The sequence below is a fragment of the Henckelia pumila genome, chromosome 3 (assembly GCF_033568475.1).
Source record: "Henckelia pumila isolate YLH828 chromosome 3, ASM3356847v2, whole genome shotgun sequence".
Classification (NCBI taxonomy): domain Eukaryota; kingdom Viridiplantae; phylum Streptophyta; class Magnoliopsida; order Lamiales; family Gesneriaceae; genus Henckelia; species Henckelia pumila.
This window is the reverse complement of record NC_133122.1, coordinates 33,134,923-33,154,281: the sequence shown is the minus strand read 5'-3', so window position 1 is coordinate 33,154,281 and position 19,359 is coordinate 33,134,923. Positions and strand designations below refer to the sequence as shown.

At 28.5% G+C, this 19,359-nt stretch overlaps 2 protein-coding genes across 3 annotated transcripts; one reads left to right on the top strand and one right to left on the bottom strand.

Annotated features, from left to right (window-relative positions):
- The first annotated feature begins 720 nt into the window (after positions 1-720).
- LOC140892861 (uncharacterized) lies at positions 721-4,367 on the top strand. The gene is made up of 3 exons (XM_073301886.1): positions 721-992; positions 2,194-2,261; positions 3,927-4,367. The coding sequence occupies exons 1-3, from the start codon at positions 932-934 to the stop codon at positions 4,140-4,142; spliced, it is 345 nt and encodes a 114-aa protein (XP_073157987.1). The 5' UTR covers positions 721-931; the 3' UTR covers positions 4,143-4,367.
- Positions 4,368-15,224: 10,857 nt separating this feature from the next.
- Positions 15,225-16,777, bottom strand: LOC140892824 (protein CHLORORESPIRATORY REDUCTION 6, chloroplastic-like). 2 transcript variants are annotated; one of them, XM_073301831.1, is made up of 4 exons: positions 16,576-16,777; positions 16,358-16,489; positions 15,790-15,998; positions 15,225-15,600 (listed from the first exon to the last, which is right to left on the bottom strand). In XM_073301831.1, the coding sequence occupies exons 1-4, from the start codon at positions 16,769-16,771 to the stop codon at positions 15,379-15,381; spliced, it is 759 nt and encodes a 252-aa protein (XP_073157932.1). In that variant the 5' UTR covers positions 16,772-16,777; the 3' UTR covers positions 15,225-15,378. The 2 variants fall into 2 exon arrangements, with proteins under 2 accessions (XP_073157932.1, XP_073157933.1); XM_073301832.1 differs by lacking the exon at positions 16,358-16,489.
- Positions 16,778-19,359: the final 2,582 nt, after the last annotated feature.

Here is a 19,359-nt window from a genome sequence, read left to right as displayed (position 1 = left end):
TCGGGTTCGGTTATTACCCGAACCCGACTAAAAACCCGAACTACCCGTTTTATCCACCCGATCGGTTTCGGGTCGGTTCGGGACCCGAAAAACCCGACCCGATTGCCCACCCCTAAGAGAGTTACAATAAATAAATATATATATATATATATATATATATATATATATATAGAGTTTTGATATTATGGACAACCACCATGGGCACCTACATGGGCAACATCTGACGTGATATATATATATATACTTGAGCTAAATATATTTTAACAAACTAAATCGTATAAAATGAGAAAAATTATAATTTGGTCAGGTAACTTGCACATTTTCTTTTGTCAAATTATATCAGTCAATTCACGTTCTGAGTACGTTAACTTTCATTATCTTTTTTTCACATTAATTTTGGTCATTTTTCACCGAATTGCTGACTTAGCAACTTATATATATATCAAAATTTTCAAGGAATAATTCATGATTCAAATGAAATAAATGCGAATTAGTTGATCAAGGCCGTAAATTAACCGATAACACGACCTAGATTTTTTTAAACCATACAAGCTATAACATGACCAAAACACAATTTTAATATACTATGATTATACTCTAAACCTGATAACACAATCCAATAAATTAAAAAAACAAAGTTGCTCAAAAATTGAAAACATGAATATATATAATTATAATTTTACGACATCAATTTCAAGAACAGAACAGACAATGGGGCCTCATAGTATTGAATGGCATTCACCAACTTTGATGAACAGACACACACAGGACATTTAAATTCCTTTAAAGCCAGCAGAGAACCCAGTTCAAAAAATCTTCATTTCAATTCCCCAATCTGTTCATTGTTTTTTTCCACCAAATTATACTGTTCTTCTGTCTGAAAACACATATATACATAACACAATATTATACTACTACTGTGATTCTTACTATGGGGTGGTTGCTGCTGACATTTTTGCTATTTTCGACATGTTTAATCTCTGAGGCTCCAGGTATGTCCAAATTAAATCATAATTTATAGACATTTAATTAATGTAACATTTTATTGTTATATATGTGTAATAATGATATTTGGAATGTTTTAAGATGATAATAAATGTCCCAGCATTTGTTATTTAATGCTATATATTATGATTTAATGCAAGCATGGTTCTGGCCGGGGAAGAGAAAAGAACACTAAGATTCCATGGAGAATATTATTGCATATATATGGGCTAAGAATTTAAGCACCTTTTATGATTTGAAAACATTATTTTCTCTCTTCTCCATCTTTTCTATATTATATTATATATATATTTGAAGAATCAAGTTACGATATTTTCTTTTGTATTAGTGGTTGAATAAATTAAATATATTAAGCATCGACAAGCTTATAAATCATGAGCCTGAATGCATATACCACTCTAAGTTAGCATATAGCTGTGAATTTGTCGGTTTCTCTTTGCATAAGATGATAAGCTTTCTTGTCATTTTTCAGTTCCGGTGGGGCATTTTTTAAATTCTATCACAGAAAAAGAACTGGAAAGATGGGGTTTTTTTAATAATTTTTTTTTTTTCAAAAAAATGACTTTGTAGGAAAAAATTTATATATATAATTTCTTGGAGCCAAAATGGTGGGTAAAAAGAAGCAGGAAATGATAGAATTCTGCCTAGTCAAAAATGTACCTAGTAAAGGTGAAAATCAAAAAATCGCTAGAATAAACATAAAATGAACTTGTCGAAATATATTGTTTGAAAAAGTTTCTAAAATACATTTCTCAACTTTTTTTTCCATAAAATTTTGTGAAAGAACAGTTGAGTAGAGTTTCTAGAAGCTCTTCAAACACAACTTAAATGTGTCATTTAAGTATCTAGGCACCAATATGTGGTCTAGAATACTCCCCGATCGATCATGCACCATCCCGCGCACCGGTTACTATATTTTTTTTTATTGGTAATAAATGTGTATTTTAATTTATATCAATGAGAATGCTGTGATTGAAAATTATATATTGGGCATACCCGGAGGATATGGTTACAAACCTTGTAGTTATTTTTATTGTAACTTGAATGAAATTAAATAGTTCTACCACTAAAAAAAGAAGTGAAATATTGCTCTCTCATTTTCTCCATTGATATTTTCAAAGGGGAAAAAATCATTGTCCTTGGCATATACAACTTCATAATTCATTTATTCAACTCTTGTTTTTGCAGAGAGGAAAACTAGAAAACTCATGATGACCCATAATAATGTTATAAGCACGACCACAGCTGCTTATAAGGTTTGTTCCTTGCAATAAATTATATGGTTCCAACATTTATATTGACCTTTGAAAAGTAACAAAGAAAATCTTTCTTCCATGTATGTATATATATATATATTATGTATACTTCCAATATTTCCTAAAAAAATAAAATTAACGGGAAAAATTATCTTTGCAAAATTATTTGGGAATGTGAAATATATTTAAAATTTGGATGTGTCAACCTCTTTTGTAGTAGATGTAATGATATCTCAAAGTATGTTAAGTTTAATTATTAGTTCTTAAATACGGTTATTTTAACATTTAATGTTACAATATATTTGCGGAAATTGTATCAACTCCTCTCAGCTCATGAAAATCGAAAAAAGGCCTCATATGTAAATTAAATCAATTGCATTATATTTAAAAACTTGTGTTATAAAAAGCAGGCATAAAAATCATTGCACGAGGGATAAATGTGCTTAAGTTTTGAAAACACGGGGGGTTAAATGTGGTTGATTTTTTTGAAAACGTTTGGGGGTGTAAAAGGCTATTAATTTTAGGGAAAATTGCTTTTTTGGTCCTGTTTGTTTGTCACTTTGCGATTTTGGTCCTTTATATTTTCAGATTGCAGTTTTAGTCCGCTATCTTTATTTTTTTGGCAATTTTAGTCCTTTTTCCGATGTGGCGCTGACGTGGCACCAATTCAATGCTGATGTGGAGCTGACGTGTACAGTGCCACGTCAGCATTTTCGAAGAAAAAGGACCGAAATTGCCAAAAATCGAAACATACAGGACTAAAACTGAAATGTGAAAACATAAAGGACCAAAATCGCAAAGTGACAAACATACAGGACTAAATTTGCAATTTTCCCTTAATTTTATTCAAAAAAATTTGTGATTTTTTGAATTTGTATGACGATTTAAAATTCTTTTTGCCCCAATATACTATTTTAAAATATAATTCGAAAATGACGAAAGGTGTGTTGAATATTGTCTCACATCACCTCTTGAGCTAGCTTTTGAGATGAGTTAGGTCCAAATCAATTTTTAACATGATATCAGAACCCAGACCCTTCGTGTGTGTTGGACCGCCCATAATTGGGCTGCCTATAGTTAGGTCACCCGTTAATATCTCAACGCTCCAGATGTTCATTCATGGGCGTGTGAGAGGTATGTTGAATATTGTCCCACATCACCTCTTGAGCTAGCTTTTGAGGTGAGTTAGGTCCAAGTTTCATTTCTAACATGGTATCAGAGCCCAGACCCTCCATGTGTGTTGGACGGCCCATAATTGGGCTGCCTATAGTTAGGCAACCCGTTAATATCTTCATGCTCCAGATGTTCATTCCTGGGCGTGTGTGTGTGGAGGGAGGAGGGGGGTGTGTGTTGAATATTGTCCCACATTACCTCTTGAGCTAGCTTAATTTTGAGGTGAGTTAGATCCAACTCAATTTCTAACAAGGTGAATATGAGATAAATGACTTGTAAATGAAAGTGTGTTAAATATTCTATACTTTTAAAATTGAAATATCATAAAACTTAGTGCATGTTTTTATTGTTTATACTTTCCTGAATAATAATATATCCCGGGAAAATATCAAGCCAACATTGCCTAATATTCTTAGTGTAGGTACTTTATAATAGCTTGAATTATATATATGTTTCCCTCAACGGATGTAACTATATATAACTAATATACAGAACTCCAAGAACCAAGCAAATAAATCTCATGGTCCCAAATCCGATCTTGATTCATCGAGCAAATTGATAGGAAGCAAAGACGGGCATTTAGTCGTGAAATCGCCAACAAAAACCGAGAAACGACGACATTCCACAGACACCGATGGTCAGGAGAAGGTAGACATAGTCGAAATGGATTATACTCTTGCAAGAAGAAAGCCTCATATCCACAATTAATACTTTCAACAAATTTAGTTTTCGAATGCACATAATATATGATTATTTTAGTTTATCATAATCTGCATGTTTAGGTAGTGTTTGCAACTATGTACTACTTGATAATCGATTATTAATTCTTGGAATTCAAGTATGTAAATGAGTGAATTTGAACGGAGGAAACAAGTTATTGGAGGGAGAATTGTGTGCTTATTATATGTTTTGTTTATTTGCCGAATAATCACATAGTTTATCTTTGTCTATATAATTTGTCTCTACACTATTTTTTTTACCAAAATTATCCTTATGTGATACAGATATTACACTTTTGTTTTATTTTTATATTTCGATATTTCAAATTACAGTTTAGTCCATCGATAATTTTTACAATTATGATATTGCTTTTATTTAAATATAAATCAAATTAATTACAAAAATATTATACAACCACGCAATGCGTGCATCAATATTCAATACACTAGTCCAAATAAAAGATCGTGTTTGCAAATGCCTAAAGAAAGCTATTATGAGATTTTTTTACAAAATTTTCCTGACGCGGTGCAGATCGATTTCACTCTAACGTGGAGCTCAATTGTCTAGTGTCACAAAAAAAACTTGAAAATACAAGACTATAACTCAGTTTCAATAATATGGAATACCAAAACTTGCAAGGAGTCAAAAATACATAAAGAATTAAAACTCCAATTTTTTTCCCATCAATAATATCACAATATATACATATTAACACACACACACACACACATATATATATATATACACACACACACACACACACATATATATATATATATATATATATATATATATATATCTCAGAAAACTCATGACTTCCTCTAAATCGTTTCTCAAACATTAAAAAATGTCAAGAAACATTAGATAAATGCGGGAAAAATACATTTTTAGTCCTTATACTTTCATATCAAAATACTTTTGGTCCCTAAACATTTGAACAAAACACTTTTAGTCCTTAAACTTTAAAAATGGTAACAAAATTAGTCCTTGCCATTTATTTTATAGTTAAATATATTTGTGAGGACTAATTTATGATATTATTAAATTTTAGGGTCTAAAAACAAATAAAATTAATAATAAAATATTGTGAAAGAAAAAAACATAAAAATAGTAAATGAAACTATATTTTTTTTAAAAAATGTTTTGTCTTTATTTTAAAACTTTAAAAAAATTAAAAACTAAAATTAAAATTAGAGTTTCAACTTTCAAGATTAATTTGTATACCATATGTATTTTTTATTCGTTTTAATTTATTATTGATGTTTAATATTTACAAACATAATTATATATATTACATATATATATTTGATATTTTAAGAAAATTAAAATTTATCTAGTTCGTATTTTATTATTAAATAAAAGTAAATATTTAATTAAATTTGATATCAAATCAGTTATTTAGTATCAAAGATATTAAATAAATTTTATTTTAAAAATTTATTAGAAAATACATTAAGAAATGTGCTTATTAAAATATTTATAAGATATTTAATTTTAAAAACATATTCGATTATTTTTATGAAAAAAATCTATATTCTAAAGTAGATATTTTATGTTTAATAAAAAAATCGTAATAAATTTTATTTACATATAATAACATCATAAAAAAGAATAAATATGTTACTCAAAAAAAAATGTTTGTATTGTAGATATTATGATCTTTATTTTTCATGTTTTTTTTATTTATTTAGGTCTATAATTTAAAAATATAATAAATTAGTCCCCAAAAATATATTTAACTATAAAAAAACTATAAGAACTAATTGCGTTGCAATTTGTAAAGTTTAAGGACTAAAAGTGTTGCTTTGAAATGTTTAAGGACCAAAAATGTTTTGATATGAAAATATAAGGACTAAAACTGTACTTTTCCTGATAAATGCTTATGTAATGCCATGACGGAAATGTAAGCCCAAAGAAAGAGGAAAACGAGATAATCGATGTGAGACCATTACAAAAATAATTGAGACGTGTATAATAATAATAATAATAATAATAAATATGATCATAAAATTAATTCTATAAACCATATATTAGAACGGTGCAACAATCATTCAGACAAAAAAATCAACTAAATATTGTCTTGCACCTTGATGAGTCCCTGATTTGTCATATTTGTGCGTCATAGATTTGATGTTTTCCATTTATTTGAGAACAAACATGCAAGCTCAGATTTGATATGAGGTGAGTGAGTGAGTCCATTGCCTCATTCTTAGGTCCAAAACAAGGCTAAAAAAAATTCATAAATTATTATTAATGTATGTGTGCCATAAATTTTTTTTTTAAAATGTCATGATTTTCCAAAAAAATAAATAAATAGTATCAGTCATTTTTCTCTCGAAATCTGAATTTCTAGTCACATTGCAAGATAATTAATGGAGAACGACTTTTGGGTTTCAAAACTTTCACCACTCTATTTCATTATTGATTCTTGGATTTCATAAACTTACATGTTATTTTATTTTGGGAAAATTGCAAATTTAGTCCTGTATGTTTGTCACTTTGCGATTTTGGTCCTTTATGTTTTCACATTTCAGTTTTAGTCCTGTATGTTTCGATTTTTGGCAATTTCGGTCCTTTTTCTTCGAAAATGCTGACGTGGCACTGTACACGTCAGCTCCACATCAGCATTGAATTTGTGCCACGTCAGCGCCACATCGGAAAAAGGACTAAAATTGCCAAAAAAATAAAGATAGCGGACTAAAACTGCAATCTGAAAATATAAAGGACCAAAATCGCAAAGTGACAAACATACAGGACCAAAAAAGCAATTTTCCCTTTTATTTTTCCCCTAATTTTTCTGATTTCGTTAGGAATGTTGTGATATTTTATTCGTGGGTATGATTAGGTATAGTGTAAGAAGTTTTTTCAACTGATGCATTCATTTTCTTGAGTTTCGTATATTATCAAATAATTGATGTTTTTGCTGATAAAATAGCAAAGTTTTATTTAAGTGATTATTTATAACATTTTAGTTTATTATTTAATGACATTATAAAGTTTTGAGTATTATATATATGTTTTTATTATAACTAATAAAAATCACGTGCGTTGCACGTGAAAACAACTTTTTATTATCGATAAATGTTGTTGAATAAATTAGTTGAAATGAGAAGAGATAAACATGTAATTAGTTAATAATCTTCATGATATTTTAGTAAATATTAAATTCAATGTAATATGATCTTTACAACATTTTTTATAAAATAATTACGAATAATCTTTGTTTAAATATTTTATATGTTACAAGTCTAATTGAATCTATAGACGTTATTGCAAATAATGGTTATAACAAAATACGAATAAGTTTGCTGCTTTACCAAAAGTTATAACAGGCGGTAATAATGCAACTCAAATCTTTTAAACTGCATAGCAATCAAGCGTCATGGTTTTGTGAACAAGTTTGGGCGAGTCCAAACTCGTCTCTCTGGGACAGGTTTAATACAAGTCTAAGTTTAGAACTGGTCAATTATCATCTCTTTATTAAAGTATTGTCGTTCTTTAAATAAAGTATATTTTATAATAATTGGTAATATATATACTATTTGAAAGAAAAACTATTACGTGTTTAGTTATGGAATCAATATATAATCTTTAATATTTCAACTAATAAAAAAATTTACAATGTTTTCGAACAATGTAACCCCCGAGTTTCAATAATTTTTTTTCATTTATGGTCATCATTATTTTATATCTAAATTAAATGTTTAGAATAAGACATTATCAATAACTCATGTAAGATTATAAATATAGTATTTAATGTAGTTTTACCTTGTCATAATATTGATATTGAAACCTATGCAATTATTACAGCTAGTGTTTTTTTATTGTTTTTTGATTATGCTTGTGCAATTATGGTTTGTTTCTTATCATGAATTCGACTTATTTTCTAACTCATGTATATATGTTTTCAAGCAATATTATTTATTTTGTATTTGTTAATAAGTGAGATAAGTTAATTAAATTAAATATTTATTTTGTAATTTCTTATCTTATGTGTTGATTATTTATTTTGTGACTATTGATTTATGGAAAACAAATGTAATATAGATAATGTATTCTAAACCTTAATTTAAATTATTGTGCAATTATTTTTTCCTTTTATATTTTGAATTTTTCTCTCACTTTTTTTTTTTCCATTTATCATCCGTTTTTTATTTCTTTATGAAAGAATCAATATATACATCATCTTAATAGAATTTTTGTGATAACGTTTTTTTTCTATCAATCATTTACATTTTGCTATCGTTATTATTTTATTTTTTCGTTGGACATACTTTTTTATTACTAAAAATTTTTAGTTACAAATATAACAATAATTTCATCGTTCCCAATTACATTCTGGTATGTATCGTCATCTATTACTTGTATGTCAATATCGTTAATGATTAATGTAATTGTTGGACATCCTCTTTTCTTTTTAATTTATTATTTTTCAAAATCTAATTATTTTTTTTTGCTTATAATGTTTTTGTTGCCGAAATTTTTGATTGAATTTTCAATGTTATTAGTTAAAAACGTTTACATTTCATCTTTTATTTCAACTTTTTTTTTTTGTTTTGAGAGTAAATGCATATTCTTATTTATTTTGGTGTATTTAATATTCCTTCATTAATTGTAAGACTATCTCATAATTTTTTTAATGGTTTTAGCTTTTATGAAGAGGAAAATTAGTTAAATTTTTTTAATTTCAACTTTTGTATATATGATATGTGTGTGTTGGTGTATTTTTTATTTATTATTTTAGATTAAAACTTTACTCTACTTGAATTGATTTATTTCAACATGAGTGTGTAATTTAATTAACATATATATATATATATATTAATAACTTTAAAAATATAATAATATTTTATATTTAAATGAACTCATGTTATAATTATTTATCTCAATAGGTCCTTACACAAATTAAAATATGTAAGATTTTTTTAAAAAATACGTTTATCCAATCTACAAACAAATAAAAATCAAATATCTGGTGTTTCAATCTATTAGTATTTAATTAATATTTTTGTTGATTTTTTAAAAAAAATATTTGTGGAAAAAAAATATTCACTTTATCTACAAAAAAATAGAAAATAAAATATTTTGATATTGCATTTTTTTTGGAAACTGAATCTTTATTATCTAGTATGCACACATTTTGTCAATTTTGATCTTATCATATTATCTACAAGAAAATAGAAAATAAAGTATTTTGGTATTTCAATTTTTTTGGAAACTAAATCCTTATCTAATATGCACACACTTTGTCAATTTTAACCTTATCATAATAATCAATTTTACATATAATATAAATATTGATTTACATTTATGCCCTAGCTAAAATGTTGTTTTTACTTTCATAACCCTATATATTTTTATATGATTTTGCTTATAGTGTAAATAAAAGGATAAAGTTCTTATTTCACAATTATAAAACTTTAACTTTTTATTCGTGAAATAACTTTGACCTTTTATTTAAATAGGTATAGATATAGATTAACTTTATAATATTTTGCATATTTAGTTTTCAAAAACTCTCTTAAATAATTTTTAAAAAGTTGAAGAATTATTTTTAAGTTCGACTCAAGCCCTAAAAATCATAGGTAAGACAATGCAAACATGATATAGTGATCATATATATTCATCTTGTAGAATAAAAGGCTTAAAGGAGTAGAAAACTCATGAAAACAAACAAAAAAATACCTTCTAGACCGAAGCATCGAGGCCCAGGCATCCAAAAACAACATCGAAACAGAATGAAGCAGCGTTCCTATTTTCCAGATCCAAAGGCTCAGAGATGCAGATTTTCGGACACAGGAACAACATTGGCTCAGAAACCTATCTATATCGGGCTTTATGCGTCGTTTTTGATCCGTTAATGATATAATGTTATAAATAAAAGATGATGACTAAATTTTCAAAAACAGAAGCGACACTTTTCATTCTTCTTTCATCCAATTATTATATCCAAACAACACAACAATACAGTGCTATGTATTCAAAGAGACTTTGGAACACAGATTTGAGATGTTGGAGTGAACGACAGTCGACAGGGGAGAATTATTGAATCATAAGACAGAAGAAAATTCATCTGAAAAGAGAATCAACATTACTCTGTGATTTTTATTATTCTACTTGAATTAATTATGATGAGATTTTGGTGTGTCTATGTATTGTACGTTTGATTATTTCATTATAAATTTATTGATTGTTTCTAGATATTTACGTATCTTGATTTAATTTGAATTTCATGTTTTATATATTATTTTGGCTACTATTATTTATTCTTAAAATTTATTTGTGTATTCATATTTTAACTGTCTTTTATTTTACTGGTCATAAATTGAATGTTAAATTTATTTAAAATCTGACACTTAGAAAGGAATCTTGAATAGGATTATAGGAGAACACAAGCTATGATTTTTTCTAAAAGTTCGCGAGGCCTTATAATATTTTCTTTAAGTTTGTTGGAAGAAAAACATAAAACTTGATTACATTATTTTAATATTTGATTCTTGATAATGATATCAAAATTAATATTAGAATAATAAAATTTATTCGACACTCGAGAGAAACTTAAGGTTTCTTAGTCTATAAATTGAAATAGATAGATATTATCAATTGTATGATTTATATGGATGAAAATTGGGTGACATTTTTTATTTGGAACTCGTCTCAAATCGTATATCCCAAAGTCTTCCTTGAAGTTCTGTATTATATGTGAAAGAGCATGTCATGCACATTTCTTTTGAATTGTTTTCTTATTGCATTCAAATTCTATATTTATAGTTTTGCTTTTCTTATAACAAGTTTTAAAATTGGTAATATCTGTTATATCTTGATTCGAAATATTTGATTTCTGATGATATATTGTTTTCATGCTTTGTAGGATCTTATTTATTGAAATATATTGAAGATCTATTTATAAGAGTGCTTGGACTGATCAGAACAACAACGAGAGAGAGAACGAGATAGAGAGATCAAGAGAGTAAAACGTAGAGAGTAAAATACATAGAGAAATTACTGAAATAATTCTAGAGTAGTATTGAAGATCTATCATTGAAGAATTTATGAAGAGATACTACTGCTACGTTGTGTTGCCGAGTAGTGTTGGAAACACTGAAGAACACACGAGTAAAGTGTTGTTCAGAAAGTGTTTCTTTGGTTTTTGTTTTTCGGTTTAAAACTTCCTATTGATTTTTTATTCTATTTCTTACTAGTTTTTAGAAAGTTATTTATTTTCTCAATTTGTTGAGAAAAGTAGTTTTTCATAAACAATCACTAGTTGGTTTTTGTAAACTGATTTGATTTTCTAGTGATTATTTCGCCATGAGGCATCGTACAAGTACTTAGTACTTGTGCATAAATATCTGTGTGCTATTTTTTTTGCTGTTAGTTAATTATTCTGCTGCATAGTGTTTTCTTGAAGTGTTGACAACACTGAAAGATAACACACTCTCGAAAAGTTTTCTGATATTTTTGTGATTTCATACTGTCCAAACCTTACAATATGCTTTATTTTACTTTATTGAAATGATCTCAAACATTTATTTTTTAAATTAAGTTGATATTATTTTAATAGATGATATTATCAATTGTATGATTTTAATGGAATATAATACAAGAATCATCATGCGATAAAAAGGCCATATATGGACGATGAAGGAGCTAGGTGGGAGTGATCAGTTAATTATATAATGACATCTTGCCATTTTAAATGATATATATCTTCATGCATATTAATGTGCTGCTTAATTAATTGAGAATCATGATAAGATTATGCGGAGAATCAACATAATATATAAATTAATGATATAAATTAATAACAGAAACATTATTTATGCTACTGGTAATCATCGACACGTGATCATTTTAGAAAAACATAGACACCATAATATAGAATAATTAAATTAATACATTAATTTGGACGCATGAGAATTGAATATGTCTCTTGAGAAGGTAAAATACAAGACATCTTACCTCTTCCCCTCAGTTGTCCGCTCCGAAAATAGCTTAAATATTACCCATCTTCAACTCCTGGATACATACCTTATATATGTTTAATAATTGGATCTTAAGACGTTCACAACTTATAGTTTAAATATATATATATATATAAATTGTTTAAGCCGCAGGTGCCACGTTTGATCCATCATCGTCATCGTCGTCGCCCTCGATATCTCGGCGTATTTTAAAATAAACCTCGGACTCATGATCTTCTTTGATAAATAATTTCTCAAGACACCCTTGTTCCTTGCCACTAGTGTACACCATCTTGACTGAACACAAGAACAAGAAGTGTGACTAAAATAAAGGCGAAGAATTGCAAAATTAATGATTTAATTTCTAAGTGGCTTCAAGTCTACTAGGGTTTGAGGAGTTCCCCCAACGTATTTATAGCATCAATGAACAAATTAAATCTTTTCATGATCCCTACTTTTACCAAGGACGTAATTCTTTCGTATCCCAACTTTTTAACTTTAGGACATTTTTCCCTACAATGAGGCCATGATGGCATTGACTTATTGTAAACCGAAAGGTCGCGAGTGACATGTCAGCACTCAACAGCAAGCAATGTACTCAAAAATTTAGTCAAATGATCTATACATGTGATTACAAGAATATATATAAAAATTAAAAATTTTCAAAAAAACACAGATAAAACTTGTAAACTTTTTAGTTAGAATTAAGGAAATTATTATTATAAGTGTGGGGTTGGTGTTAACTGAAATTTGTATTATCCTAAATGGCAAGAAGAAATAGGTAGGGGTGGAATCGGGTCGGGACCCGTCCCGTAACCCCTTTACCCGATTCCCATTCCGATAGGAATTGAGATATTTTTTTTCTCCCGATCCCGCACCCGAGATGTGTCGAGACCCGAATGTTCGGGATTCCGAACATTCGGGATCCCGTCGTTCGGGAGAGGGTAATCCCGAATAATATTTTTTTTAAAAAAAAATTATATGAAAATATTTTTTTGAAAAAAATTTATGAAAAAAATCAAACAATTTCTTAATACATTACAAATAAATTAAAATTTCTTTATATATAACCATTAAAACACTAAAACATTTTTTTAGTACATTACAAATAAACTAAAACAACTACTTGATTAATAAAAAACATATAATTATTCATAATAATAAAAAAAACAAAATAAAAAATTATAACTCAATGTTAATATTAAAAAATATAAATATAAAAAAAATTATATGGTATATAATTATAAAACATTAATATTAAAACATAAAATTAAAAAAAAATAATTTTTTTAATTAAAAAAATATTATTAAAAAATATTATTTTTATATTCGGGTCGGGTCGGGAATCCCGTCGGAAAGGGTTGCCTATCCCGATCTCGATCCCGACATTGATCGGGTCGGGAATAATCCCGAACACTAGGGAAAAATTCGAAACGAAAAAAATTCGGGACGAGAACGGGTTAAAAATCAAAACGAGTCGGGATTTTTTAAAAATTTGCAACCCCTAGAAATAGGTGTGCATGAGGGAAGCTATGGGTGTGCACATCCTACACGTGGTGAGCAGCATTTGAAGAGCATTTACTCGTGCAGATTCGTGTGTACGTATAAATATTCTTCCAGCTCATGATGGAGAGTCAAGTGGGAAGTCAAACTAATTTCAACCCTTTTGGTCAATTGAGGTTTAATGGAATTGCTTAATTTATCGAGGGTTTCCTTAAGCTTTTGCGTATATTTAGATATGACAAATTTTTCCTCGTGGGTTTTTCGAGATGATTTAATATATATATATATATATATTTGACGTATTCTGAATATGAGTAGGATCGGAAAATATTGTAATTTTGCTCATTTTATATTGTTTGTGATTGTACTTTTTATATATGCATGTTTGACAAATTTAATTGTAATCCATAATCTTTTTCTTTTTTCTCACAATTTTAGTGTTTTTTTTTCTGTGTAGTACTTGTTTAGTGCTTATATGTTGCTGACTTATTGACTTGTCCATACACTTCAATGAAAAAAAATTTAAAAAATGCGAAATAATGACAAATTACACTGAATAAAAAAATATTTTATTTCCGAAAAAAGGAAAATAAAGGAAGAAAGATACATGTTGTAGACCCATAGTCGAGTGTGGATTTGCTTTTGTAAAAATTAATAGTTTTTTTTTTCGGTTTTCTCATGATACTCGCATATTTACTTATAGAGTAACACTCTTGCATGTGAGACGGGTGAACCCTACCCATATTTATAATAATAAGTAATACTTTTGGCATAAAATGTAATACTTTTTAATGGATAACATATATAAGAGATCCGTTTAAAAAAATGACCCTTGAGACCGTCTCATAGGAGTTAATTTTTGTCTTATATAAATTGATAATGTACTGAAATTGTTTTGGGAAAATGATATTTTTGTTCATATAACTGGCAAGTTTTTCAATTTGGTAATACAATCAGTCAATTCACAATCTTGCAAACGAAGAAAAAAATGAGAAACTTGCAAATTACAAAACAAAAAATGTAATGTTTTCACAATAATCCAAGACAAGTATTCAATGAAAAATTGATAAATCACCGTCAAAATGAAATAATCAGTTTTCGGTTAATCACACGAAACTTAAATGATAAGAACATGAGCAAATCTTATTGAGATATAGGAGTATAAATTGCAATACCAAGCTGATTTCCTCCAGCAACTGACTTCAGTCTCGACTAACGCCAGCTTAATTTGCAATACCAAGACTGATCCAATCAACGCTACATCGGTTGCTTCCCTTCTTCAGTTGATCTTTCCTCAGCTTCTTCCATTTGTTCAATTTGGTGTTCAGATTAGCAATCAGTTTAGCTTCTCACTTCAGTTTTGGGCAAGACATAAGTTCCCACTATCAGTCTATTTTCCTCAGTTCAGTTTAGGTCTTCCCTCAACTGATACCAGCCAACTTTGTAGGCACATCATTTTAACAAAAATATATAAGTAATTCCCTTGTTTCGATTATATACCAATGTATTTGTATATATCTTGTTTTTAATAAATAAATTTGGTCGAAAGCAGGTTGCGAGATTTTTCATATGCAAAAAATTTTGATTTCGTAAAGTGGCGATATATAAATTGCTAGCTTAACCTTGTATTCGTTCTATGTGAGCCATGAGTATTACAAAGTAGTCTTGACATCATGCTCAACCTAATTAACTTCTCAAACAATTTTGTGTGTATAATGAAATGAAGCACCCGAAAATAGAATTCTTAATATATAAAATTATTTTGAAGGGCTTATTTGGTCGATATTGTTTTGGCCATCGACCAAATCAAAGAGATCATCTCCAATCCCAAACCCAAGCATCCTCGCCATGTCTTTAGCCTTCAATCTCGGCTTAGCAATGCCATGCTCCTTCAACCAAGAGTATGCGACAAACACCTTGTTCATCACGAATAATTCGAGCGCCTCCGGGTTGAATACTATCCCCGTTCTCAAACTCATCTGCCAAAAAACCACATGTCACAAAATTTATATGTATGAAGTATACTAGCTAGTCAAATGTAACACCATCGAGTACTATCGGTACCATTCATCGCGAAATCGAATGTTTGTTAGACCCTCAATGGTTCAAGTGCAAGTGTGCATTGAGAAGGCACGAGTCTAGATTTTGAATAAGATTTTGGACGTTACCTGATGAGGTACAAGCATGGCGGCATAGCGCGCAAGCTCGCCTGCTCTCCAGTCCAAGACAACAGGGAGCCATGGGTACGTAGCATCCAATCTTACAAACCATAGCCTTATTTCAGGGAATTCGGACAGTTCTCGTGGATCACCTTCGTCTTCCCTAACGTAATTAATCGTAAAGCCGATGGTACGCTCTAGATAACCCTTTGGATTTGCTGCATAATATATATATATACTAGTACTTCAGCGAACGCTAATTAATTAAGTACATGTTGTTAGAATATTTTAATAGGACAAAGAGTTGTATGGCACTCATCTATTCTAGACACATCGTTGGACAATATGAAATATTTAATTAACGATATACATTCAAAATCATATAGAATTTTGTTTTCACAAAAAATCTAACTACTCTTAAATATCACAAGCTGGAGACATATGTATTAAAGCACATGCGCTTGTCTAAATATATAGTCACCGTTGATGGGACCAAAAGTTACTGAAGGCAGCGACCGCGCGTTCTCATTTATAAAAAAAAGTGATCCTAAAATTTAGGACATTAACCAAGTGGTACCCGATTCGGGAGACGTTATTCCGGTGGCATTATGAAACGGGGACAATTCGAGGCGGGTGATGTTATGGTTGTCGATGAGTACCTCATACCGGCCCTCGGACGGAGGCATTGGAGGAGGTGCTCTTGATGCATCTACATATATATGATTATTTTTACATGACAAAAAAAATAGAGCAAAATATATTATGTACAAATTAAATTAATATTCTCACACTTACCATTTTCATCGTCGTACAAGGAAAGATCATAGCTCCCAGAAGGATTGAATGAGACCGAAAGGGAAACGAGCCTTTGGGGTACTTGGGCAGTGAAGGTGGTGGATTTACAGTGAAAAACTGGTGGATTAATGGTGGAAGAGGGAATGGGCTGTTTGAGTGGACAAGAATGTGGATAAAGAGGTCTTATGGAAGCCATTTTGATGACTCCCCTTCGCTCTTATCCCATTTAACTTCTTTTTTTGTTTTAACTTCAACCACTCCACTTTTGTGGACTTGCAATTCCACCTCTATGACCCCTTTTTTTTTTTCCTCCAAATATTATTATCTATAAATATAATATTAATTACTCCCTCCGTCCCAATTATATTATCCACGTTTCCTTTTTTGTTTGTCCCAAATATATAGTCATACACCATATTTAGTAATATTTTTTTATAATTCTTTACTAATATACCCCTATTAACTACACCTTGAAAATTGTGCAAACATTTTTTAATACATTAAATAAGGATAAAATATGAAGTTTATATAAAATTTACTTTTTCAATAAATTTTTCTTAATTCGTGTGAAAACTAAAACAAGACAACATATATGAGACGGAGGGAGTAAAATTAAATCCTTCTGTGTTTGGTTCAATGGATTTTTTTATTCCAAAAGCCGTCTGTTATGACGGGGTTAGGCGGACCTCTACACATTTATTGCCAAAGAAAAGAAATACATGAGAGTGGAATACACCAAAACCTCCCAAGAAAAATCTACACAAGAGAATTAACAAAAACTAACAAAGTTATTTAGAATTAATCCTAACATAAGGAATCCCAGCTCTATCCAATCTACAAATGCACCGAAGTTTTCCATGAATTTGCCCATGTACATAAGGAATCTCAGCTCTATCCAATCTACATGGGCAAATTCATGGAAAACATATCATAATAAAATAAATTCATTTTAATCCAATAATATTTTTCAATCAAATTATGGATAAAATATTAATTATTTAGTATAAAAATATAATTATATATTATTAATATTACATATATAATTTATATTTTTATATATAAATGTATATTTTAAATTTATATACATATATATTATGGCGGGGCGGGTCCGGGGCAGGTTTGGCCAAACCCGAAACCCGCCCCAGACCCGCTTGTGGAACCTCTTTGACGGGTCTAGACCCGCCCCGTCGGGGCGGGTTTGATGCGGGGTTAGGTTTGGACCCGACCCATTACCATTCTTAAAATTGACGACAAAATGATAAATTGCAAATTTACGTTTTTTATCCTTATCATTATAAATAAAAAAATTAATATTGTATTAATTATTAAATTTTCTTTCATTTTAAATTCAAACCACAAAAAATAACTTAAAATTTGATAATTAAAATATTAATAAATATTTTGAATATTAATTTTAATGTTAAATAAAAATTAGTAAAAATTACAATATTATTGTTAAATAAATAATATATTACTAATTAATAATAAAGTACGGTGAATAGTAATTAAATTAATTATTAAATTCGTTATATTATAAATTATATTCATTTATTATTATTTAATATTAAAATATGGTGAATAGTAATTAAATTAATTATTAAATTTGTTATCTTATAAATTATATTTATTTATTATTATATTAATTATTAAATTTTCACTACTTTCAAACTAAAAAATAATATAATATAAATTAAAATATATAAAATCCTTAAATTATTAATTAATATATAAAATTTTAATTTACATACCACAAAATTTTAATTTTAATTTCCATACCACAAAAAAATTAACGAAAGTATTGATTAATATATTTAAAAAATTAAATTTAAATGTTACATTAAAATAAAATTAAAATAGTAATAATATTTTTAATATTAATTTTAATGTTAAATAAAAGTTTAGTAAACAATTAAAATATTATTTTTAAATAAATAATATATTATAATTATTATTAATAATTAAAATATGGTGAAAAAAATTAAAGTAATTATAAAATTAGTTATATTATAAATCACTTTTAAATATTATTGAATTTTTTGAATTTTTAATTATTTTAAATTGTTGGGTTATAGGAAAAAAAAATGTGTCAAGCTCAATTCATTGTCCTCCCCTAAGAGTATTATTTAAATATCAAAAAGAGGATAATATGTCTTTATAGTTGCGGGTCTAGTGCGGGCTGGACGAAACATGTCAAAATATTTATCCTGCCAACCAAACAATTCTCCCTTATCATGCATACCAAACATACTTTGGCCCGTTTGATTTCAAAAGTTCAGGCCAAAAATTAGAGCTTTTTCAAAAGCCAAAAAATTATAGCTTAAAAAAGTGTTTTTTTTAAAAAAATGTCTACCAAATCCAAACGGGACCTTTATAGTAATAAAATATAATGATTGCATTTCATATTTTTAGCAAAAAGCTATTTATTTCTCCAATTTCTTTTAGGATCGAATGTTATATTAATTATAACTTGCCTAGGCATGTAAATTCAAAACGGGCAAGCGGGGCGGACGACTCACAACCCGCCACAATTCACCATTAGACGGGGACGACTCATCTTTTAGGCGGATCGACAAAACATCAACTCAACCCACTTATTATAATTGTTTATTTCTTTAACGTAATAAAAATTACAATTTTCCTGTTTAAAAAAAAACATATTAGTATAGATCCGTGATAGGAAAAAAAAAAATCCAGAGTGGAGATTCCTTAGATAGTTTTTTTGAAAATAAATAAATAAGATAGAACTATACGTGTAAATTCATTGCAATGTTGATTTACTGATAA

Coding starts and splice junctions, on each gene's coding strand:
- LOC140892861 (XM_073301886.1), top strand. CDS start 932: ATGGGGTGGTTGCTGCTGACATTTTTGCTATTTTCGACATGTTTAATC. Junction 993..2,193: donor TTTAATCTCTGAGGCTCCAG/GTATGTCCAAAT, acceptor TTGTTTTTGCAG/AGAGGAAAACTAGAAAACTC. Junction 2,262..3,926: donor CGACCACAGCTGCTTATAAG/GTTTGTTCCTTG, acceptor ACTAATATACAG/AACTCCAAGAACCAAGCAAA.
- LOC140892824 (XM_073301831.1), bottom strand. CDS start 16,771: ATGGCTTCCATAAGACCTCTTTATCCACATTCTTGTCCACTCAAACAG. Junction 16,490..16,575: donor CTTGTACGACGATGAAAATG/GTAAGTGTGAGA, acceptor ATATATATGTAG/ATGCATCAAGAGCACCTCCT. Junction 15,999..16,357: donor AATAACGTCTCCCGAATCGG/GTACCACTTGGT, acceptor TATATTATGCAG/CAAATCCAAAGGGTTATCTA.